At 40.7% G+C, this 21,194-nt stretch overlaps 2 protein-coding genes across 2 annotated transcripts; one reads left to right on the top strand and one right to left on the bottom strand.

Annotated features, from left to right (window-relative positions):
- Positions 1-1,773: 1,773 nt before the first annotated feature.
- On the bottom strand, positions 1,774-14,412 carry parp14rs1 (poly(ADP-ribose) polymerase family member 14-related sequence 1). The gene is made up of 17 exons (XM_053439562.1): positions 13,935-14,412; positions 13,667-13,782; positions 13,175-13,211; positions 12,049-12,267; positions 10,199-10,420; positions 7,836-10,072; positions 7,183-7,413; positions 6,755-6,973; positions 6,496-6,574; positions 6,172-6,327; positions 6,004-6,066; positions 5,639-5,815; positions 5,232-5,450; positions 4,365-4,985; positions 4,030-4,163; positions 2,721-2,895; positions 1,774-2,509 (listed from the first exon to the last, which is right to left on the bottom strand). Exons 1-17 carry the CDS (start codon positions 14,107-14,109, stop codon positions 2,226-2,228), a joined length of 5,364 nt encoding a protein of 1,787 aa, XP_053295537.1. The 5' UTR covers positions 14,110-14,412; the 3' UTR covers positions 1,774-2,225.
- Positions 13,990-20,512, top strand: parp9 (poly(ADP-ribose) polymerase family member 9). Its single transcript, XM_053439564.1, has 8 exons — positions 13,990-14,263; positions 15,839-16,798; positions 17,316-17,516; positions 17,808-18,023; positions 18,155-18,215; positions 18,683-19,161; positions 19,263-19,422; positions 19,600-20,512. The coding sequence occupies exons 2-8, from the start codon at positions 15,854-15,856 to the stop codon at positions 19,866-19,868; spliced, it is 2,331 nt and encodes a 776-aa protein (XP_053295539.1). The 5' UTR covers positions 13,990-14,263; positions 15,839-15,853; the 3' UTR covers positions 19,869-20,512.
- Positions 20,513-21,194: the final 682 nt, after the last annotated feature.

The raw sequence follows: 21,194 nt of genomic DNA, 5'->3' as shown, positions 1-21,194 counted from the left end.
ATTATAAATTCTTACTTGGTTTTGCTCTAATTTAATATTTGTATCAAGAATGTGATTAACTGTAAACCTCGGGCCAAGGAGGGTTTTTTCTCATCTGTGTTTGTAAGTAGGATAATGCCAAAACTACCAAATGGATTTCCATGAAATGTGTGAAGGGGTGAGGCATGACCCAAGGAAGAACCTGTTACATTTCAGACAGAAACTTGAGCTACAGTGACGTCTCCAAAGCTTTATTGAAGAAAGCAGGAGCTGGAATGCAAAGAGAGCTGAGGAGCGCAATGCCGAAAGGAAAAGTGATGGTCACAAAAGGCTACTTCCTGAAATGTAAAGAGGTGTTTCACTCTTTTGACATTGCAGCACGGGAGGTAGGTCATGATTCTTAAAACATGACCGGGGAAATAAAAACTGTAAGAATGAATGAGGATGATGCTGCTCTGGTTCAATGACCTCAGGATAAAAGCTCTGCACTTACAACAGGACAGGATCAATTTATATTGAATAAATGAGGGAAACATACATTTATGACAAGTGGCTTGTTGCTATTGTTTCAGAGGAATGTTATCTTAAAAAAAAGATACAAGGAGTTAACCAGTCATTTGTATTAGATTATACTGAATACTGATAATCTGCAAAGATCAGAAAATGTACGTATGGCTGTGTGTTGTATTCATAGATTCATAAAACTCTGGTTTGGATCTGGATCAGGGGGCAGATCATTTATCAACATCTCAGGGAATGATTCGTTCTTCAAGTCAGATATGTTAAGGGATCTAGTGAATTTAAATGTATTTTCATAAGGGGACTGAAAAAAGTACTTTACTGCCACTCATTATTATCATTATTATAATCCCTCCCCTCTTTACCACGCTAACCCCCAACCGGCCGAGGGTGATGGCCGACAACACTCAGTCTGGCACTAGAAGTTCTCCCAGTAAAATATTGTAAAATCTTACTATGTAAAGTACATTGGGATAATGTGTTTTAATTTTGCACTATACAAATAAAGTTTAATTAAATATCAATATTCAGGGTTACTTATATCCTTTTCCTCAATATTCGCTGTCTCCCGTGGATTTATATAAACGTCCACATATACTCCATCCCGTACACATGCAGGGTTTCACCTGGTTTTCCTTCTCCTTATCTCGACAACAGGAGGGAAGACTGTATGTGCACACCTGCAGTATGTCCTGCAGATGGAGCCAGAGATTCGAGCAATGCCATTGATGAATATTTCGCACTGAACGTTCAGAGAAACCTGAGACCAAACTTTATTACCACATCATAACAACGATATATTTATATTACTGTTATGAATTCAAATAATTAAATCTGAATGGGATGAATCTCAAAGTTTTATGAAAGGTTTATTGAAGTGATTGTGTATGAATTTAGAATCAATTACCTTAACCTGGAGAAAAGAGATGAAACACAAGCTTAGTGTCTGGTTGAATATTCACTGTTATTGAGAAAGCTTGAGAGGAAAAACACAAATTTCAGACCGAGAAGCAAACTTGGTGCTTTGGGCTGCATTTGTTTCTCCTTTGTGATTGCAATTATATGTTTATGTGGAAAGGAGGGGTTTGACATATTCTACCTGGTGTGTACTACAAGGCTATGTAAATTCGAGAAATATTATTACATATTTAAACGGATATTTCTTTGAATACTACAATTTCCTGTGTGGTGCACTTATAGACATACGTGGACACAACTGTGAAGCTCGACTTATCAACTCTAAATCAAATAAAGAAAACGCTGAACAAGCCAGTGTGCTCTTATGAACTTCTAATTGCACAACGCGTTTATTGGAACAGCAGTTAACTTCCATAATCGTCAAAACCAAAAGTAAACGCTAATCTGAATTCCAAAACCAGTTTGTATCCCATGATTTTCTTCAGGAGAGCAGGTCCATCATTCTCAACACTCAATTATCAGTTTGATTATACAAAGAATAACATACAGGCAAAAACTAAAATCTGTGAACAATCGTTTGCCTTTCTTTACATTGTTATGTGATTAATATATGGTTCATTTTCCAGGCACTATGTGACTCTTGTGATTAATACTTGATTACTAAAAACCTTCTTTAACCAAATACCTCAATTAGATGGGAAAACAAATTTGATTATTCAGCTGATTAACTGATCATACTTTTTAAGTGATTTTAACGCAGTATGAAATATGGAGGCATTCGGTCTTTGTTATGTCAGAACATTGTGGCGTTACTTGAATGTGATCAAATACTCAGGATAAGCCTGGACGTCATGGAAGATGATGAACATGCTGGGATTAGCCATGCGGTCCACGACGCTGTCGTACCGCTGAGGGGCCTTGTTGATCTTGACTGGTGGTTCGATCATGTTTTGTTGTCCAAGCGCGTAATCCCCGGTCAGCACTTGGCAGAGGTACATGCACTTCTCCCCTTTCGGATTCGGCTTGGAGTATGTGTCCTGGGCAGAGTAGTTGGCATTGACAGCAAAGTACGTGCCATTGCCATAAGCAGCAGCTGAAAATGAAACAGCAGCAAAAATGTTTTGTTTCAATTTATCTGTGAACATTTATCTTCCATCGCTGAAGCTAAAATGAAGAAATAACTGAAAAACAAGAACCGTTAATATCAAGAAAATAAAAAAATATTGATGTTTTTTAACAGTTTCGGTTTAGCAATAAAGGTAAGGGAAGAGTCTGGTGAAACTTTGTCATCATAAACTTCTCACCGTTCTTTCCTGCGTAAACCCTGTTGAAGCCATTTTGATTAATAATGTCCACTGTGGTCTCAGTGGTGCCGTGGAACAGACGCCTCTCGTTGTTTGGATGACCGTTCCGCTGCTCAATGTCACGCTTCTTGATCTGTATGCTCTTCCAAAACATTGGGTTCTGTATCCTCTCAATCTAAATAGGAGGGAAAAGTTAATCTGAGACAATCCGATAGCACATTTTAAAAGTATATTCGTTTCACCCAGATAAAAATGGCAATTTTCTTTGCATACTCTAAATTGGACGATACGAAAAGACCTGGGGCCTCATTTGAAACCGATGCATATGTACAAAACAGAGTTTGATAAATGCCACTTCTCAAGCAAACGTTGGGATCTATATAAAAACAAACCTGAAGGGAGAATGTGCAAACTTGTACGCCAACTCTGACCCATGCGTAGGGAACTGTTTGTGGGAAGGGACGTGCGGATGTGAGGTGGTGATTTGAAGCCAGATTATCTATCCACTTCATCAGTACTATTAAAACCAACAGCGGTATATTTGTGCATGCACGTCATAACCGTTCCATAAGAACCTTCAATTGAAAAAGATATGACAACTAACAACAAAGTACGAGTTGCAGAGCCGAGTCATTTATAGTTTTTAATAATTTCTTCTTACACTGTGCATGTATCATCAAGTTTGGCTTCAGTGTTCATCCTGTGTGTGTGTTTGGGTCGAGAGATCTGTGATTTTGGATCTTTGTGCTGAACTGAGTCCATTATCACCACTCTGGTTTATTAGTTGTCAGGTCTGTGTGATGGGATTAACACTGTTTAATATTTACCTTCCTATGTAAAGCCTCTTTTAATCGTTTTTAATACATAATTGTGTAAAATTGTATAGATCGAGGACATCACGGCTGTCTCTGAATTGAATAATCCTGGAGATTCACGTATGCACGTTTTCAGGTAGACTGTGATTTATAAAGTGAACATGTTCATGTGTGCACGGTTTTATACAAGTACACTTTTGAAGGCAGCAAAGAAGTGTAATCAAAGAAGTTCTATGACATTCACTCTCTGTATGTATTTGTTTCTCAATGGGTTTACAATGAAAGCATTCATCACTTCCATACAGGGTTAGTAGCATACAACTGTTAAAATGTTATATATGTTGTTATTTTTAAATGAACAGGTATCAAATTGTAATCAGGATGGAAAACATTGATATTGAACAATCTCCAGAACAAAATGTTCTGCTCTAGTAACAAAGCAGTGTCACTAAGGCTTGATGTTTTAAATGCAGTGCATTTTAAATGAGGACTACCTTGATGACAGTTTGTTTGCACGAGGCCTGGAACAGATTCAGGACTTCAGTGTACTCTGGTGTTCCAGCCTGGATGGGGACAGCCACACACGTAGTGTTGGGGGGCATAGCATCCCAGAGCGCAGGTACTGCATCTAGAAACAAAATAAATGTTTGGCTTAAAAAGAGAGGTCAAAAAGTGAAATCGTGCTAAAACCAGGAAATAATATGCGGCAATAAAAGGTTTAAATCTAGTTTGAATGGACATTATATTCTAGCTTCATATTGGAACTTTCAACAGTTACTACTGCTTTATTATCTTTTTTAGACAGAACTCTCATCAATCAGTCAAATACCTTTCAGTTTGTCAATTCTCTTTATCTGCAATGTGTCTCCCTTTTTGTTGGTGGCCGGTCCGTTTGGCAAAGTGACTGTGTAGTCTTGACCTTGGACGTTGACTTTTACATCTGTCAGCTGGTTTTGCATTGCTTGCTCGAGTTGGACGTTTGTTTTTGGATCAAAGCTTTGATACTGGAGCCCTTGCTGTTGATACTGCCAGTCTGCAAGTTTGCTTATTATGTCCACGTACCTCTTCAGGTCATCATCTTCCTTCACCTTTTTGATCATTATATAAATCTCTTCGGTGGCTTTTAGTACGCCATTGCTGAATCCCTCAATGGTTAATTCGACTTGATCCTTCTTGCCTTCGATCATGATGCTCACGCCCAAGGCCTTCTGGATCTTAATAATCTGCTGGTGGTCCACGTCGGAGAAGCTGAGAATGGCGGTGTCTTTAATGGCGGTTGTGCTTTGATCTTTGGTTATCTGAACATTGAGCCACTGCTTGGCCGAGGCCACATTGGCCTGTGTGTCTCCGCAGATGTGGAAGCAAGCCGGGTCGCAGGCCACTGGCTTGATGACAAAGTTTTCTTCTCTTTCTTTATGGGGCTTGGCAGCAGTTCCACCCACAAAGAATGCTGTGAGAACAAATTCCAAGCGATACGTTATTCATCTCACATTCAAACCAGACTATGGATTAAAGGAACATGAACATATTCTCTTCTCTTCTCTGTACTAGGGCTGTCACTTTCTATTCGAAATTCTCCCATTATTCGAACTTGCGGTTCATACTCAATCTGTAATAACCTGTTTGATTTCAAATTATGCAGTCTAGAGGCATTTGATATTTGATACAAAAAGTGACAGTCCTGTTCTGTACTTACATGTGAGTCTTTTCCACAACCCACCATCCTTATCACTGGGTTTACTGGCAGCGCTTTGTGCTCTGTGTTGCATACTGCTCTGGAACTCGTTCAGCATCTTTGCTTGGAAAATAACAATCCGAATAGTCTTCAGGGAGCCACGAGTGTTTTTGCTCAACACATCGATCACTGCGTCAAAGAAGGCATCTGCCACCTGTCTAGCCTGCACATTACCTTGACCTGAGAGTGTAGAGCATAATGAAAGTTGCACAAGGTAGTGCAGGAATCATCACTTGTAAAAACAAACACTGAAGAACCATGACTGTGTTCATTCTCTCAGAATCAATACAATTCATGTGTAAACACAAACAATCATCTCCAAGTTGATTTAACACTCAGACTTTTCATTTAATATACTCCAGACTCACCTGTGCCAATGGCAGGTAATGAGACAGAGGCGTAGGTGTTTTTCACACACATGTCAAGTGCATTTGTAACAACCGCTCTGATTTTTCCTGGGTCGCTCTGTCCGATCACGTGGAGGATTTTCTTACAACTTAGGTTACCCGGATCGGTCATTATCATGCCCGGGTTGGGCAGGGCACCTAAAGGTGAAGACAATGGACTTGTAATAGTATTTAAACTTAAAATAAATAATTGCAAAGCACTAATTGTGAATGAATGAATTTATCTTGATATAATTCGATGCCCAGAACGAAGCAAGAATATTGTTTAACTGTGGCAAGTCAGGGTTACAGTGTCATAACAGTTTTATGTGTACATGTTTCATTACCAAGACGTTGGCACTCTCCTTCAACAGCCGGACCAGCTGCTTCTAGAATAGCCTTGGATACTCCTAGTGGAGGGAAAGACACACGATAATATGATAGCTTCTATGGATACAACTTAAATTGTTATTGTTCTGCATAGCTGAACCATTCCTCTTCTCGCTGTCATTTACCTGACTTGAGAGAGAAGCTGTCATTGGAGGAGTTGACAATGACCTCACTGGTCTCCTTGGTTATGTCTCCTGTGACCACCTGAATGGTGACGCCGCCCATTTTGGTCTCATGCATTCCTGTGCTCGAGTTAACGTTTGAGAAGGGACCTTGTTGCCCTGGAAAGAAATCAACAGCGAATCAACCAAATAATCAATAAAAATACATTGGAGAATAACTGATCCACTCAGATCAGTTTCTAATGAAATCATTTTAAAGATTTCTTGCATTTCTAAAAGCATCGCATATTTACTGCACATAAAAATGTTGAAAAGATGTTTGCCTACCGGTGTTTTGTGGGGAACCTGTGGGTGCTGGACCACCTGAGGCACTGGGGAACTCCTTGTCAAATCTATCCCTAAAGGCCTTTAGACAGAATCAGAACTTCTACTAAACACTCACAAATATTATCAATAAATCACCAAAGCATTACAAGAGCTGATGTTCATGAACATGGACAATAATGACCATCGCTGGTTTGCCATTAACTTAATTTCCATGGGAATATAACACAAAACTACTCCAAAGCTTCTTCTGTCTCCTTACCTGGATAGTCTTTGCATCGCCTGGATAAAGGACAATGACAACCTCTTTCAGGTGCTTAGGTTTTTTCATGCTAAATGCTGAGATTTCACTCAACATCGAAGAGGCAACAAGGTCTCTTGGGAAGCCAAGGTTTCCAGTGCCGACAGCAGGTAAAGCAATGGAGGTCAGGCTAGTGTCCTCTGCCTTATCCAAGCAATCCTTGAAAATGGCGGTCAAGATCTGTGAGGCAAAGCATTGATGCTTTTAAAATCTAGGTACCACATACTGAAAGTTTACACTGCGGCATACAGTTACTACCCAATGCAATTTAGATAAAATTATAAGTATAATCCTAAAATCACATTTAGCAAAAGAAAAGCAGGAGAAGTGGTAGACCTGAGGCATGTCCGATACAGTATTGAACAGACTCAGAGGATAGAGCATGTTACCGTTTCAGTTCCGCCTTGTCCCTTGTCCCATTGAGGTGCAATTGCATGAAAGACTTTCTTAGTCTTCAATCGGCAGCCGTCGGTCACAATGACCTCACCAAAACTTCCTCTGGCATCCTGGGCATTTATCAACTGCTGAAGTTTGGGTCCGGCCGCGAGAAGTATTGCATTTGAAACTGCACCTTTTTTCAGTTCAAGATCTTCAGACGTTGTGTTCACAATCACCTCAGTCTAAGAAAAACAGAATGTTATCAGTTTTTCCTTTCACAACATCCTTATTAGCCCAAAAGCCTGGGAGTTATTCTTAGCAATATAGTATTTAAAGGTAGGGTTGGTAAGTTGTTTCTGAAAAACTATTTATCGTATTTGTTGATATCCTCTTCCCATCCTGATAGCCATGTGACAATCAAAAAAGCATGTCACAAGTGTCTGTGGCTCTTGAGGGACTGTATTAAACACAACCAGAGAGCCAGAGAGACATACACTGCTGAAACAGAGGAGAAAGTGGGATGTATCGGTTGCATTTTTTCAGAGTAGTCTGCTCTTGCTAGCTTTTTTCCCGCTTACCAACCCTAGCTTTAATTCGATTCTAGTATTTTGTCATCACACTATGTCAGCATGTTTAACTAGAAACATTTTTAAATTATATTTACCGTGGCATTCTCGATGTTTCCTTTAGTGAGAGTGATATTCAAGCCCTCTATGGTTGTCACTTGACCCAAGCAGTTTGGGTCAGATTGGGTAGATCTAGCATGTGTCAGACGTGGAGAAGCAACTGGAAGAGTTACTACACTATTTCCAAATTCGCTTTTGACAGCTCTCTCCATAGCCTGAACAGCAGCGTCATCACTGTTCACCAAATGGATCTCCTTCAGGGTGTTTTCATCATACTTCTCATCACAGTGTTCCTTCACAGCCTTGATGATGGTCAGCGCACACAAATCAAGACCAAAGCCCTGGGTTCTGCTGATGGTGGGCAGTGCCACAGTGATGCAGCCATGCCTTTCAGCAAGATCCAGGCTTCCTTTGACAGCTCTTTTCAACTGCGCCTGAGACTTCTTGGGTGCAGATGGATCAAAGACTGGTCCAATTGCATGGATAATTTTTTTGCAACGAAGCCGTCCTCCAGCATCAGTAATGACGCAGTCTCCAGGCTTGAGCAGCCCTCTTTGGTTAATTATTTTGTCGCATTCAACCTGCAACTGAGGTCCAGCAGAATTCAACAGTGCTGCGCCAAGGCCCCCGTTGTGTTGCAGCTGCCCATTAGAAGAATTGACAACTGCGTCCACTGGGTAACTGCACAGATCTGCCTTGCAAACAGCTATTTTAACACCATCCGATGTCTGAAACTTATTTACCGGTTTTGGACCCGGGATTTGGGCCAAACCAGCCTGCCCACCACCTGTCTCATCAACTAGTTGGACCAAGCAGCCAGTGTCGGTTAACAGTGAGGCCACGTACATAGTTTCTTTATCCTGGAAGAACTTCTTCACCCCAGGTTTGGTGATGTTTACACGTTCAAAGCTCAAAGACTGGACCAAGTTTTCAACTAAGGTCTTGCAATGTTTGACATCAACTCTGGAACCATTGAGACAGATGGCCTCGTTTCTGAAAGACACCGTCACTTTTCCTTTGACTTGGTCCAAAGAAGATGTTTTGCATTTTTTAATGTACTCAATGATGGTATTGGGCTTGACATCCACACTTTCTTCAACTTTGGCATTCTGCGTTAAGAAGTACTCAAGCTCATTGCTGACTCTCGTGACATCACTCTTGTGGCCACTCACAACAACGTGTTCACCAGTGCAGAGGACCTGGAGTCTCCTGCATGACTTGCTGTTGGCATCTTGTAATTGTCTGACCAGATCCTGCCACGCCGGAGTCTCCAGGACACTGCTATCTTCTACACTGATGTTCTGAGACATCATAAGCTTTTTCAGATGATCTTCAGCATTGGTCAGATCTCTGTCAGAAAAAGCAAGGAGCTCCACTCTCTTTTCACTGATCTCAAATGCTGCATTTATTCCGTCAGATGTCAGCAGGACCTTTGTAAGCTCATCTTGCTCTTCCAACCTCAGCAAGTCAAGCACAGATTTATCCATTTCTAAATTAATTCGCTTCAATGAATATTTTGCTTCACGGATCACTTTGTCTGCTTCAAAAATCTCATCTCTTAAACCAGTTACATTCAAATCTGGACTGTCTTCTGGGAATGCCAGTTTGAGATCTGGGTACAAATGTAGCAATTTGTCCAGAAGACCATCTTGACGCAGGAGGTGGAATATTGATCGTGACACTTTGATGACGTCGGTCTTCGTCGCTTTCTCCCTCTGCACCCTTCCCTCAATTTTGTTGATGGTTTTACGAAGACTTTGCTCTAGTTTATTGACATCATCCACAAAGCCAACCACTGACAAGGCGCCGCTGGCTTTATCATGCGCTAAAGTCACATCCTTGTTCTGTAAAATTTGTCCAATATTCTGCAGACACTCTTCCAATACATCTGAATCTGGCTGAAACTTCAGGGATTTGAATTTGGACATAGCTTGTGCAAAGGCTGACCCCACGGTACTCTTCCACTTTTTAATGATGGCTTTTGCATCTTTCTGGCCAAGAATTGAAGGTACGGGTCTCAAGATCACAACAGATCCTTCGTGTTTTACACTACAGAAGTGTTTAGCTAAGTCACTGTGAATGGTCTCTAATGCTGATTTATGGTCATTTAGGTATCTCCACACAGCATCGTCAGTAGGTTCAGAGATGGCAGCGGGGAGTTTTAAGCAGGGCCTGTCTTTGCCATAGAGAACTGCTCCCAAAGATGAATAGAAAGGATAAACTCTGAACTCTTCCTGTTGGATGTGATGCTTCTTCTTCACGACTTTCTGAACAGCTATAGAAAAAAAACATCATATTAAATGTAAAATGGTCTAGAATTGATAATAAAAGGTGGTTATCTCTGGTTATCATTGTGCTGCATTTATACAGACATATTTAACGTGTTCTATAACTGTGTTACCTTGACTGTCTTTGAAGGTGATGACAAACTGTTCCCCTTCATTAAGCAGAACACTTTCCACATCCCCACCTGCTTTCTCGAAATACAGGTAGAGGTAATCTTTCTCGAACTTTTGGATGTCTTCGATTGCAACTTGCCTAGTGAGTTCAAGCGGCCGGACTGAAAATCCCTTATTTGTGAACATCTTGTTTTGAGGGCATCTTGCCACAAAGTCGGTGCTTTCTGTGGGATAGTGATAAAAAGTCAGGCAGTTAGGCAATAACCTACGATAGAGTTTAAGACCCCTAACAGGACGAAATAAATTTTCAAAAATAAAGTAGTGGTATTATGAGAATGACATTTAAATTGAACGTGAATTAAGTCATAGTAAAATGAGAAAGCTTGTAATTTTTAAATACAATAAAGTCATTATAGAACAAAGTTATAATTTTAGGCTGCAAATCATTTAACAGGGGGATCAAATTATCATCCTGTTGTCTGTGTTGAGATGAGGAATGTGCAGCATCTTATTAAGTTATACAGTAGTATAGGTTTCATGTTGCTTGATATTTCGGCACATGAGCACCACATTGTTGTTGAAGTGTCAGGGCTCTAAAAGGTTGTGTAAGAAACCGTGTCTATTTCAGAGAAAGATCCAAACACGCTTGGAGGAAATTGCCTCTTTTGTGGAGAAGAAAATGTTTTATATTGGTCGACTGTAAATCGTTGGTTACAACTGTGTGATATTCAAAGGGATTTCAGAAGTTGCTTTCTGCCATAAGCGTTATTCTTGAGATCCTCCCAACATTCTCCAGAAGTGTTGTGAGTGTAAAGCAAATGTGTGTGTTAGGTGGGAGGCCATTTCTCAAGAAATGAGATTGGTTCAATATTTTGGATCCAGAGGGAGTGAAACGCGGGGAGCAAGGGTTCTCCTTGCTGCTTGTTTCCTAAAAGTAATATGTTGTATAATGTAATATAATGGCTTTCTCCTCATAATATTATGACATTTTTTCTCATTAAATTACGCCTTAAATCTGGTAATATTACTTTTTCACAATATATTCTCAAAACATTTTTTTCTTTAGTCCGGCCCTAATAAACCTTTCATAAAATGGCGCCAACAACTTTGCAGCGAGAAGTTGCGGGTTCATACAACACATGTTTTGAGATAAACATTTTTTTTTATATTACCTTAAAAGATTTAATAAGAAAACTCAATTTGGAAAATGTTATATGAATTGGTGATTTAAAGATGAGTTTTTCAGGTTCTATTGTTAGTGTGTACTTGATTAATAGGGTAGAATTTGGCATATACATGACATCATGCATTTGTTTTGTTAGCAATAGTATGTAACTCTTCATGGTTAGGATGGTGAGGATGTTTTTTAGTGGTCGCAGAAAAGTAATTTCTTTGTACCCACAGCTTCTAAATAATGGTGTAGTTCAGCTCGGTGTTGTCTCCCTGTGTTGTGCTGTAAATATCTCCCATAAATTTACTTGGTATTTTTATTTTTTAGCATTATTATAATAACTTGTGGGGCGGGTGGCCTAGTGGTTAGAGTGGTGGTTCTCCAACAAGAAGGTTGCCGGTTCAAACCCCACTCTCTCCCATCTGCATGCCGAAGTGTCCTTGGCAAGATACTGAACCCCTAAATGGCCCCTCATGAGTGTTGAGTGTACTAATTGTAAGTCGCTTTGGACAAAAGCGTCAGCCAAATGACATGTAATGTAATGTAACTTTAAATCACCAGAGATATGCTGAAGATGATACAGATGCACTCAATTGAAAGGCAACCTCTGTACAAGTTGTGTTTTTTAGAATTGTTATTACACTCTTACACACACACGACAAACACACAGTAAGCAAATACCTTTTCCAGTCTTGAAAGTAACCACAACAGAGGAGATGCCATGAATGATTTCCAACGTGAACGAGGCAGATGGGGATTTCATTCCCTTTATAATGTTCTCCACCAGCATCTCCAAAACCTCCAGGCTCATGTCCTCAGGAACTTTCCCTAAAACAGCCGAGGTGGAGGTTTCCTCTGCTGCTACATCGTCTCTGCCTTTGGCCTCCGCCTGAACTTCAGCTGTGAGTTGATGAAGATTAAGTGTTTGAAAACACATTTCTTAATGAAGTAAGATAATAAAGTAACACAAACATTTTATGAAATGTCTTATTTGTGGGAAAGCTTATTCTGGGTGTTATGTCATGAGCGATGTTCTGACATGAGCCAGAGTCTCACTTTCACACATGCACAACTCAACGGGAGGTTTGTTGCACAGAAGCTTTCAAAGCGGCAACAAATTTGCATTATTCAGGGGAGAGGTGCAGCACCTCTTCACTGTTGACAGCTCTTATCACCGAATTTGTTTTGTTTTTGTTGTGTTTTTCATTTTTGTGTCTGTCACAAGTTAAAAAACGTCATCATGTTTATTGTTTCCAGTCTAGGTTACTGTAAAAAAACATGGCGGCCTCTGTAGAGAAGACCCACTCCCGATGTAAATATAAAGTAATTAAATAAAAAGAGCCCATTCTAGGGTAAAGAAAACAACTATTCATACAATTTAGAAAAACACAAGAGAAAACACCACCAGGATAATTTTATATTCAATTTCTGCCCATGGATCCCTTTAACAGTGAAGGCAGATGATTTACAGGAAATCAGCAGCAGTCTGCTACATAATCTGAGCTGCGTCAATAAACATTCCTTTCTTATGAATCACAGTTTCAAACAATCTCGACACGAGAGGGCTGTGCTTATTTAGTTTCATGTAATTAAGGTTCATATGAAGCCTGAATCTCAACCCAAACACGATACAACTAAGCAAAAGAAAAAGGAGAGAGTGAGAGACAAAGGGAAGGGTGGAGAGAATCAAAACTGAAACTAATTGTGTGTGTGTGTGTGGTTTGACACTGCAAGTCTGACTTAATTTATCTATAACAAACAAACAAAAAAATAATCACAGAGTAAGAAACATACTGGTGTGACTTACATGTCTTGGTGACGTTATCCGATGGAACTTCCTGTTTCTGACAGTACACAAAAAAAGGATTTAAGTCACAACTGTGTTTTTATTTGTCTTCTTGTGTAACCAGTTTCACCTCATAAAGCGCCCTAAATGTCCAATCAGACAAGTTACACATTAATTCCATTATCAACTGGGGCAAGTAATTATTACAGAAAGGCGTGGCCCTTGTTTTATTATAGCTTCCAAACAGCAGGGAGGGAAATGAGCAAAGAACACAGCGTCCAGCATGGCCTTGAGTTATGACTCTCATGTGCTCTCAGATAAGCCTGGGCCTAAAGCTCAATGTACAGTATGTTGATATACGATGCAATGTATAAGCACAGTAAGGAGGTAAATCTTTATTTTTATGGTACTTCTTAAAACATTCCCCCTCGATAGGCCTGTAATATTACTTTCACACCACTTTCTCCAGGATGCACACACAGGACAGCTGACATTTCATTGGACCTCACTTACCAGTGGTGCTGGTGCTGCTGCTGTCTTCTCATCTGGAGGGAACCGAACTGTCATCTTCAGAACAGCTGTACCCAACTGGATCTGGTGTAACTCTTTCCCCAGCACATTTTTCTGGTCTGTGAGTGAAGAAGAAGAAGAAGAAGAAGAAGAAGAAGAAGAAGAAGAAGAAGAAGAAGAAGAAGAAGAAGAAGAAGGACTCATTGTTAATGACGGAGGAGGTCAGATTACTTTAATAATAGTTTGAGTCCAGGCCTCAGACGGAGCCCACCCTGCTCTGTGCGGAATCGCAGCACCGCCGTCCTGCTGCCACTCTGGTAGTCCACCTCGCAGTCTCCGCCGCCGGACTTCTTGCTGTTGAAGTACTTCAGCAGCTTCATTTGGATTTTGGTGAAGTTGTTTTCTTCCAGCTCGACGAGCAGCGGGTAAGAGTACGCGTCTGACATGTCTGCTGTCCGGGACTGCTTCTGCCGCTGCCTCCCAGTTACTTTCTGTTTGGTTTCTTGGTAAACGCAGCAGTTTCCTCCCCCACTGGGGCGAGTACGCTTTTTACTTTCACTTTCTTCCTCGTCCTCCTCGGAACCTTCCAGCACTAAGCAGGTGAGTGTGTGTTTTGCTCTCAGCCCAATCCTCTTTCTTTTACTCCGTACGCATCCATCTTTTTAACGTCAACATTAAGAACCAAGCGTCAACGGACAGGTGTGTGGCCGGTTTGGTCTCGTGCGCTGCCTCGGGTCGCTCGCGCGGACAAACAGGTCGAGGTGAGACAAGATGGCGGATGAGTTCGGGTAGAAACGTCCTCGGAAGAAGTGTAAAAAGACGGAGACAACATTGAATTCCAACCAGTGGGTTAAGTTGTCCAACCTTAACCAACTTGAACGTGTCTAAACGCTGCCAGTGCAACAGAGGATGAGCGTGGTCAGCAGGGAGACAACTGTACGAATATTATGATAGTATTTTTACTTCAAACCGCCCCCCACACACCTTGATAGTTTCTTAACGTTGAATATTGTTTTCTTTTTTTTCAAAAAGTAAGTAACTTTAATGTACACTAAAGCAAAAAAAAACAACAACTGATCTCTGTCTCCCTCTAACGGAGTGGTGGTTAACTGCAGTTGTGTCTAGTTGCATTTGGGTCACCAAGTTCAGGAGGTACCAAATAGTATATTTAAGTAAAAGTCAGTTGTTGTGGAAGATGGTCAGACCTGGGTGGGGGGTTGAGACAAAGCCTATATAATTATATAATAGTGAATTCAGCACAATATTGATTGATTTTTGTATAATTTCAATTTTGTGAAGCATTGTTTCACAGTAGTTTAACTAGAAAAAGGCCAAAAAATTGCTTCGGTCCAATTAATTAATGCTCATTATGAGCAGGACTCCCTGACACTAGATTCAATCTATATCAATGTGAGGGAAGAAAAGTAAAGGAAAATACTCAGATAGTCTTTGTCTAACCCACTATTTCCACAACTAAAAATCCACAATCCTTTCTGTTTGTGTCCGTTGTCTACACACCTATGACAAATTCTACATTTGTGCATCAGAGGCTACAGAAAATACACTGAATGCTCAAAAAATGTAATAACATTAAATATAAAATAAAATATACACGCCTTCCATTGTGATTGCCTCAAAATGTTACTCCAGAAAGGGAAATTGAGAATTTCAGGTTTTTATTGATGTTTTGACAATTTTGCCTTGCAGTTAAAGTCGATTGCCAGTAGGAGGTGCTGCAGCCCTCTCAGCACCCCTACTTACTGAGTCCTTGGTAAAAGTACAAAGAGAAATAGACATAATATACTCAAAGTACATCAAACTTTCTACTTGAGTAAAAGTGTACAGAACAGATACATGAAAAATGAAGTAAATGCACTCTGCTGCATTCCAGCACTGCCAGTAGGTTAAGATTCAAAGTTATTTAGTGCACAGAGGGATGATTAAGACCTGACACCTCAGTGATAATGCAACAACTATAAATAAATATAGAGAGATATGTAAATAATTTGCACCTGCCATTACAAACAGAATAGTATGGGTAGTATAAGTTTATCTTTAAGGATAGGATGATTACTAGAGATGATCGAAACAAGGGTGACAACAGAGTGTCAAATATATTAACCAGACAGTGATGTCATTGTATGATTTACTCACACCTACTCCCTTTTTTCGTAGATCTATTTAGGAGCCATGGCCGGTAATAAGATTTTCCCTCTTCAAGGGCCCTCTGTTGACATTGTGAGGAACTGTGGACCGTCCCTGGTCGACATCCTCCACAGCAAATTCGGATGCATGGCCATCATTGAGGGGATGGCTTCCGAAAGTTTTCCGACCCTTGTGCAGCAGATAACTGGTGTTACTGAGAAGAGGTTTGCCGGCATGCTGAGTGCAGGCATCAAGTTATCTGTGTGGAAGGCCGATCTAACAAATATCGGCGTGGATGCTGTCGTGAATGCTGCCAACATCAAGCTTCAACACTTTGGTGGCCTCGCTCGAGCTTTGTCCAACAAGGGGGGTCCGCAGATCCAACAGGACAGCGACGACTACATCAGATGGTACGGGGAACTGAAAACAGGAGATGCAATTGTCTGTGATCCTGGCTTCCTACAATGTAAGAAGTTAATTCATGCTGTGGGCCCTGACTTACCATACAACCCATCAAGGTATGACATTTCACAGGCTAAACTGCTGTTGCAGAAGGCCATCAGGAGCATTCTGGATAGAGTTAAAGAATGCCACCTGAAGACTGTCGCCATTCCTGCTATAAGCTCGGGACTGTTCAACTTCCCCCTGCCACTCTGTGCTGACACCATAGTGTCAACTGTGATAGAGTACTATGAGAAGTCTTCTACAAAACATCTTCCTGAAGAGATCCTCCTTGTGAACCACGACGACCCTTCGGTAAAGGAAATGGAAAGGGCCTGTTGTGAGCAACTTTCCCAGAAAACGAACAGCATGAACAGCAAGGGAGCAGGAGCAGGAGCAGGAAAAGGAGCAGGAAAGGGAGCAGCAGCAGGAAAAGGAGCAGGAAAGGGAGCAGGAGCAGGAGCAGGAGCGGCCAAAAGCTCCTCTCATACAGTCCAGTTTGGAAATATCCAACTGACACTGAAGAGGGGTCGAATTGAGGAGCAGGAGGTATGAATCTGACATCTGCCTTGATTGTTTGTTAAACCTATTATGTACTTATTTTATGCACTGCAATTAGAAGGCTTTTCTAAACATTGATTATTTCTAGTTAAACATTATAAGGGGTACAAGGATTCTCCAAATATGATAATTCCCTCATGATAAGACCAGAAGAGACGTGTGACACACGCAGCTGAAAGACAGAAAAATAGGTGTAATGTGAAATATTTACAAATTCCTGCTTGGTTTTGCTCAAATTTTCAATCGAATTATAGTAAGAATGTGATTAACTGGTAACCTCGGCCAAGGAGGGTTTTTTCTCATATTTGTTTGTAAGTGGGATTATGCCAAAACTACAAAATCGATTTCCATGAAATTGTGTGGAGGGGTGGGTCATGCCCCATCCCTCCACATTTACATTTTAGGGGTTTGGATCCAGGAACTGCAGCGGTGACAGCAGGTATGGGAGTATGAGCTTCTGTATTTTTATTCACCTTTTATTAATCTTATTTTTGGATTCCCTCAGGCGGACGTCATCGTAAACACCACATCATCAGACAGAAACTTGAGCTACGGTGACGTCACCAGAGCTTTATTGAAGAAAGCAGGAGCTGGAATGCAAAGAGAGCTGAGGAGCGCCACGCCAATAGGAAAAGTGCTGGTCACAAAAGGCTACTCCCTGAAATGTAAAGAGGTGTTTCACACTTTTGACATTTCAGCACGGGAGGTAGGTCATGATACTTATATATGTAAAAAAGGGAAAATATTAAATCGTCATTTGTAATATTAATTATCTGATTTATCTAAAGGTTAATATGATGTAATTAAGACAATGCACAACTTGCAAGAGTTCCTTTTTCTTCGGTTTATCCAGAGAGCACATCGTCTGAGTAGCATTAAATGCAGCTTGGTGCAGGGATGATATAAAAAAATAGCTGAAGTAAGAGACAAATATATCATCTGGTGAGCAGGAAAATCTTAATATACCGATATTTGTCTCTTTGTTCATTAATTACAGGTCCTTTTCTCGTCAGTCCTGGATTGCCTATATATCGCAGTCTCAAACGAGCACAGGTCAATTGCCTTCCCCGCCATCGGCACAGGAGGCCATGGCCTTAGTAAAACACAAGTCGCCGAAGTCATGATTGAAGCAGTGAAGGTGTTGGTCAAGAAGTCCCCGCAAACCTTGGAAGTTCACTTTGTCATATTTCCATCAGAAGAAGAGACATATAAGGTTGTATTAATGCTTTCGCGATATTAGAATGATATAACCGTGTGTATGTGTGCCCACTGCAGGCAGCTTGAATAGAGACGCCTCGACAGTTATCGTGAAAGAAAGACGACTTAATGACTTTGTCTTTCCAGGCTTTTGAGACAGCGATGGGATCTTACAAGCAAAAAGCACCTGATCCCGGCTTTACACAGGGTAACAACACCATATTTCTATTAACATTAACTGCTGAAAATGGTGACCTTTCAATGCAAGTATTTAGGTATTGTACTAAGTGTAATAGAGGAAGAAATGCACTTCCCATATTTGGAGTTATTTTTAATAATTCTGGCAAAATGTTGAGGTTAATTGTCAGAATGTGCAAGTTTCTCTACAAAGTAGGCCAAACCTTCACCACAACCTATAGCAATAATACTCCTGTAAAAGTAGAAAGACATTTGTATAGTGCTGCTTATTTATGTGTTTTGTAAGAAATGTTTAAATAATGGAATACATATAATCTTGGTTGCTGTTGTAGTTCCCTGTCGCAGTTCTGGATCTGTAGTACAAACCAGAAACGCCAGTGTAGGACGGCAAATGTAAAATTAATTTGTACATAGGGGAATGCATGTTTGATTAATAAACTGTGGCAGTGATTGTTACCTGTGTGTCTGCTCCACCAGCATCGGAGCACAGAGATCGCTCCCTTGTCAGCAAACCCGCTGCCGCTCCACAGATCAGCCTGCATGGCAGTGCTGAGTCGATGCTCGAGGCTGATCGATGGCTCTGGCGCCTGTTCGAAAAAACTGACACCACCGTCACCATCCGTAACAACTTCATTCTTTGCTTGGGCGAGGAGGAACATCTGCAGCTGACCCGTCTGTCGACCAAAAAGAACATCAACTTCAAGGAGTCCTTTAACAAAGGTCATGCAGACATAACGGTGAAGGGGGATTCACGGGAGGAAGTTGTCGTGGCCGCCCTGAAGGTGGAGGTCATGCTCTGCAACATCCAGAGAGAATTTGTCAAAAAGGAAGAGCGCGCCATTCTTCCGTCCTCCACCGAGAAGGTGACCTTTGAAAGAACGCCTGTTGATATTCACAATAATTTGTTCTCAGAAAGAGGATCTGTTCTCACGAAGGAGGGGCTTTGCATGTTGAAGGTACAGTATGTCTAACTGTCTCTCCTGGACGTGCTCCATATCTTATATATGTCTTATTGTTCACCAGTGCTTGACTCAGGTGGAATTTTTCGTATATCTAGTTGGAGAAGGTGGAGAACCCGACGCTGAGGAAGACATTTGACACAAAGAAACAACAGCTACAATGTTCCACTCAGCGAACCATGTTTCAGCTTATACCTTCACAGTTCTGCAAGATGGTCAGCCACATTGGATTCCATGCAGAGTACGCACCACCTGCAGGTATGAAGCATTTGATAATGAAACCAGATTCTTAGCGAGAGAGAACGAGCGGACATCTCAGAACGTTTATAAGTGCATTCAGACCACTTGTAGTCAGATCTCTCAGGACAGACGGTAGTACCAGGTCTGAATGTATTCATAGATTATAACCAGTTTTTTGTGTTTGTCCGTTTACAGACCCAGCTTATGGAGAGGGTATCTACTTTGCTGGCACAGTGAGGAAAGCCCTGGAAGTGTGGAAGGAGCGCAATGAGGCATACTTGTACCTTGTGGAGGCCGAGGTCCTGACAGGAAACTCCACCCCTGGCAGACCAGGTCTTATTCTACCAGATGTGGGGACACACCCACAAATATTCGAAAGTGTGAGTGGAGGACCTGACCTCTCTGTCATATTCAGTGGTTACCAGGCTCTTCCCACGTACATCACAACCTGTACGGTGGACTAAGGAGCCATTTCTCCACCCATTCCTCAGAGTGTAACAGTGGGCCGTGATACTATTACACATTAAAGAATGAGTCACGTGTTAATCTGAAGTTCCCTCTTAATGCATGTTAACACTGTGAGAAATTAATGAATCAATTTGCATTTGCCTTTGAAACTATATAAACAAGAGCAGTACCACATCACAGAGGAATCACAGAGGATTTGTCAATTGTGAAGCTTAACTGCAGCTTAAAAGTTAGAAGTTTTGACTGTTTAATTCTTTTCATTTCAAATTTGTGTCTTTTTGTGTGATTTTAGTTATATTGCTATAAACCACAATTATCTTTAAAACAATCACGGATGCAATGTTTCATGGCAGAAATATCGTACTCAAATCAGCACTTATAAACTTATATGCAAAAATCCTACTAATGATTATATGCATAGGACTTTGATTATAGAAACACTGTTATATCAAAGTGTAAGGATGTACTTTTTTTTCTTATTACAAACAAAAATGTAACCTTATTGTAAAATGCTTGCGGACCAATCGCAGTGACTTTCAAAATCTCCAGAAGGAAATTAACAGTATTTGGATGGACCCCTGAGGGGAGATGATGTACTGCCTGACAGTGGTTTCCAATTAAATAAAATTTTAAAAATATACTCGTCCTCTTTGGTTTTGTTTGAAGAGTCTAGAGCAGAGGTCTTCAACAGGGGGTCCGAGGACCGACATCTCACCAATGTGGGAGTATGTGTGCCGTCCACAGATGGCTTGAGGATTCACTATCTCTTCTACATGCATGTTTCATATAAAAACGTGAATCTGTGAATTACTTTAATAGCTCAGTGTTGTATGTAAGATGTAAGTTTATAAATGGCAGTGGCATGGCCAACCTGTTTTAATTAAAAACATGAATATATGAACCTGTGTAATATTTGAAGAGCTTAGTATTGAATGCACAGTAACAGGGTAGCTATGTTTATACATGGCAATATATATATATAGTAGGGGGTCCATGCTCCATCTCTCCACCAGTTTGGGGGTCCTTGGCCTAAAAAACGTTGAAGACCTCTGGTCTAGAGTATTAATTATGGCAATATAAAAAAATTGTTAAAAGTGATCTATACTTTGATAATGAGCAGTAAATGTGAGTTTTATTTATTTCATGATTGCATAGACAATCAGTGATAAAGTAAAAAGCTACAATAACAAAATATAACAGACTAGAAGCTTCAGCTATACAAAACATACAAGTGTATATTTTAACGAAATATATGATTCCTGAACATTTTATTCATATGAAAGACTGGCTCTGCTGTGCTCTATAGCGCCTCCTGCTGACAT

The sequence above is a fragment of the Pleuronectes platessa genome, chromosome 14 (assembly GCF_947347685.1).
Source record: "Pleuronectes platessa chromosome 14, fPlePla1.1, whole genome shotgun sequence".
Classification (NCBI taxonomy): Eukaryota; Metazoa; Chordata; class Actinopteri; order Pleuronectiformes; family Pleuronectidae; genus Pleuronectes; species Pleuronectes platessa.
Note: the sequence above shows the minus strand (reverse complement) of the source record. Positions and strands in the feature narration are given on the sequence as shown.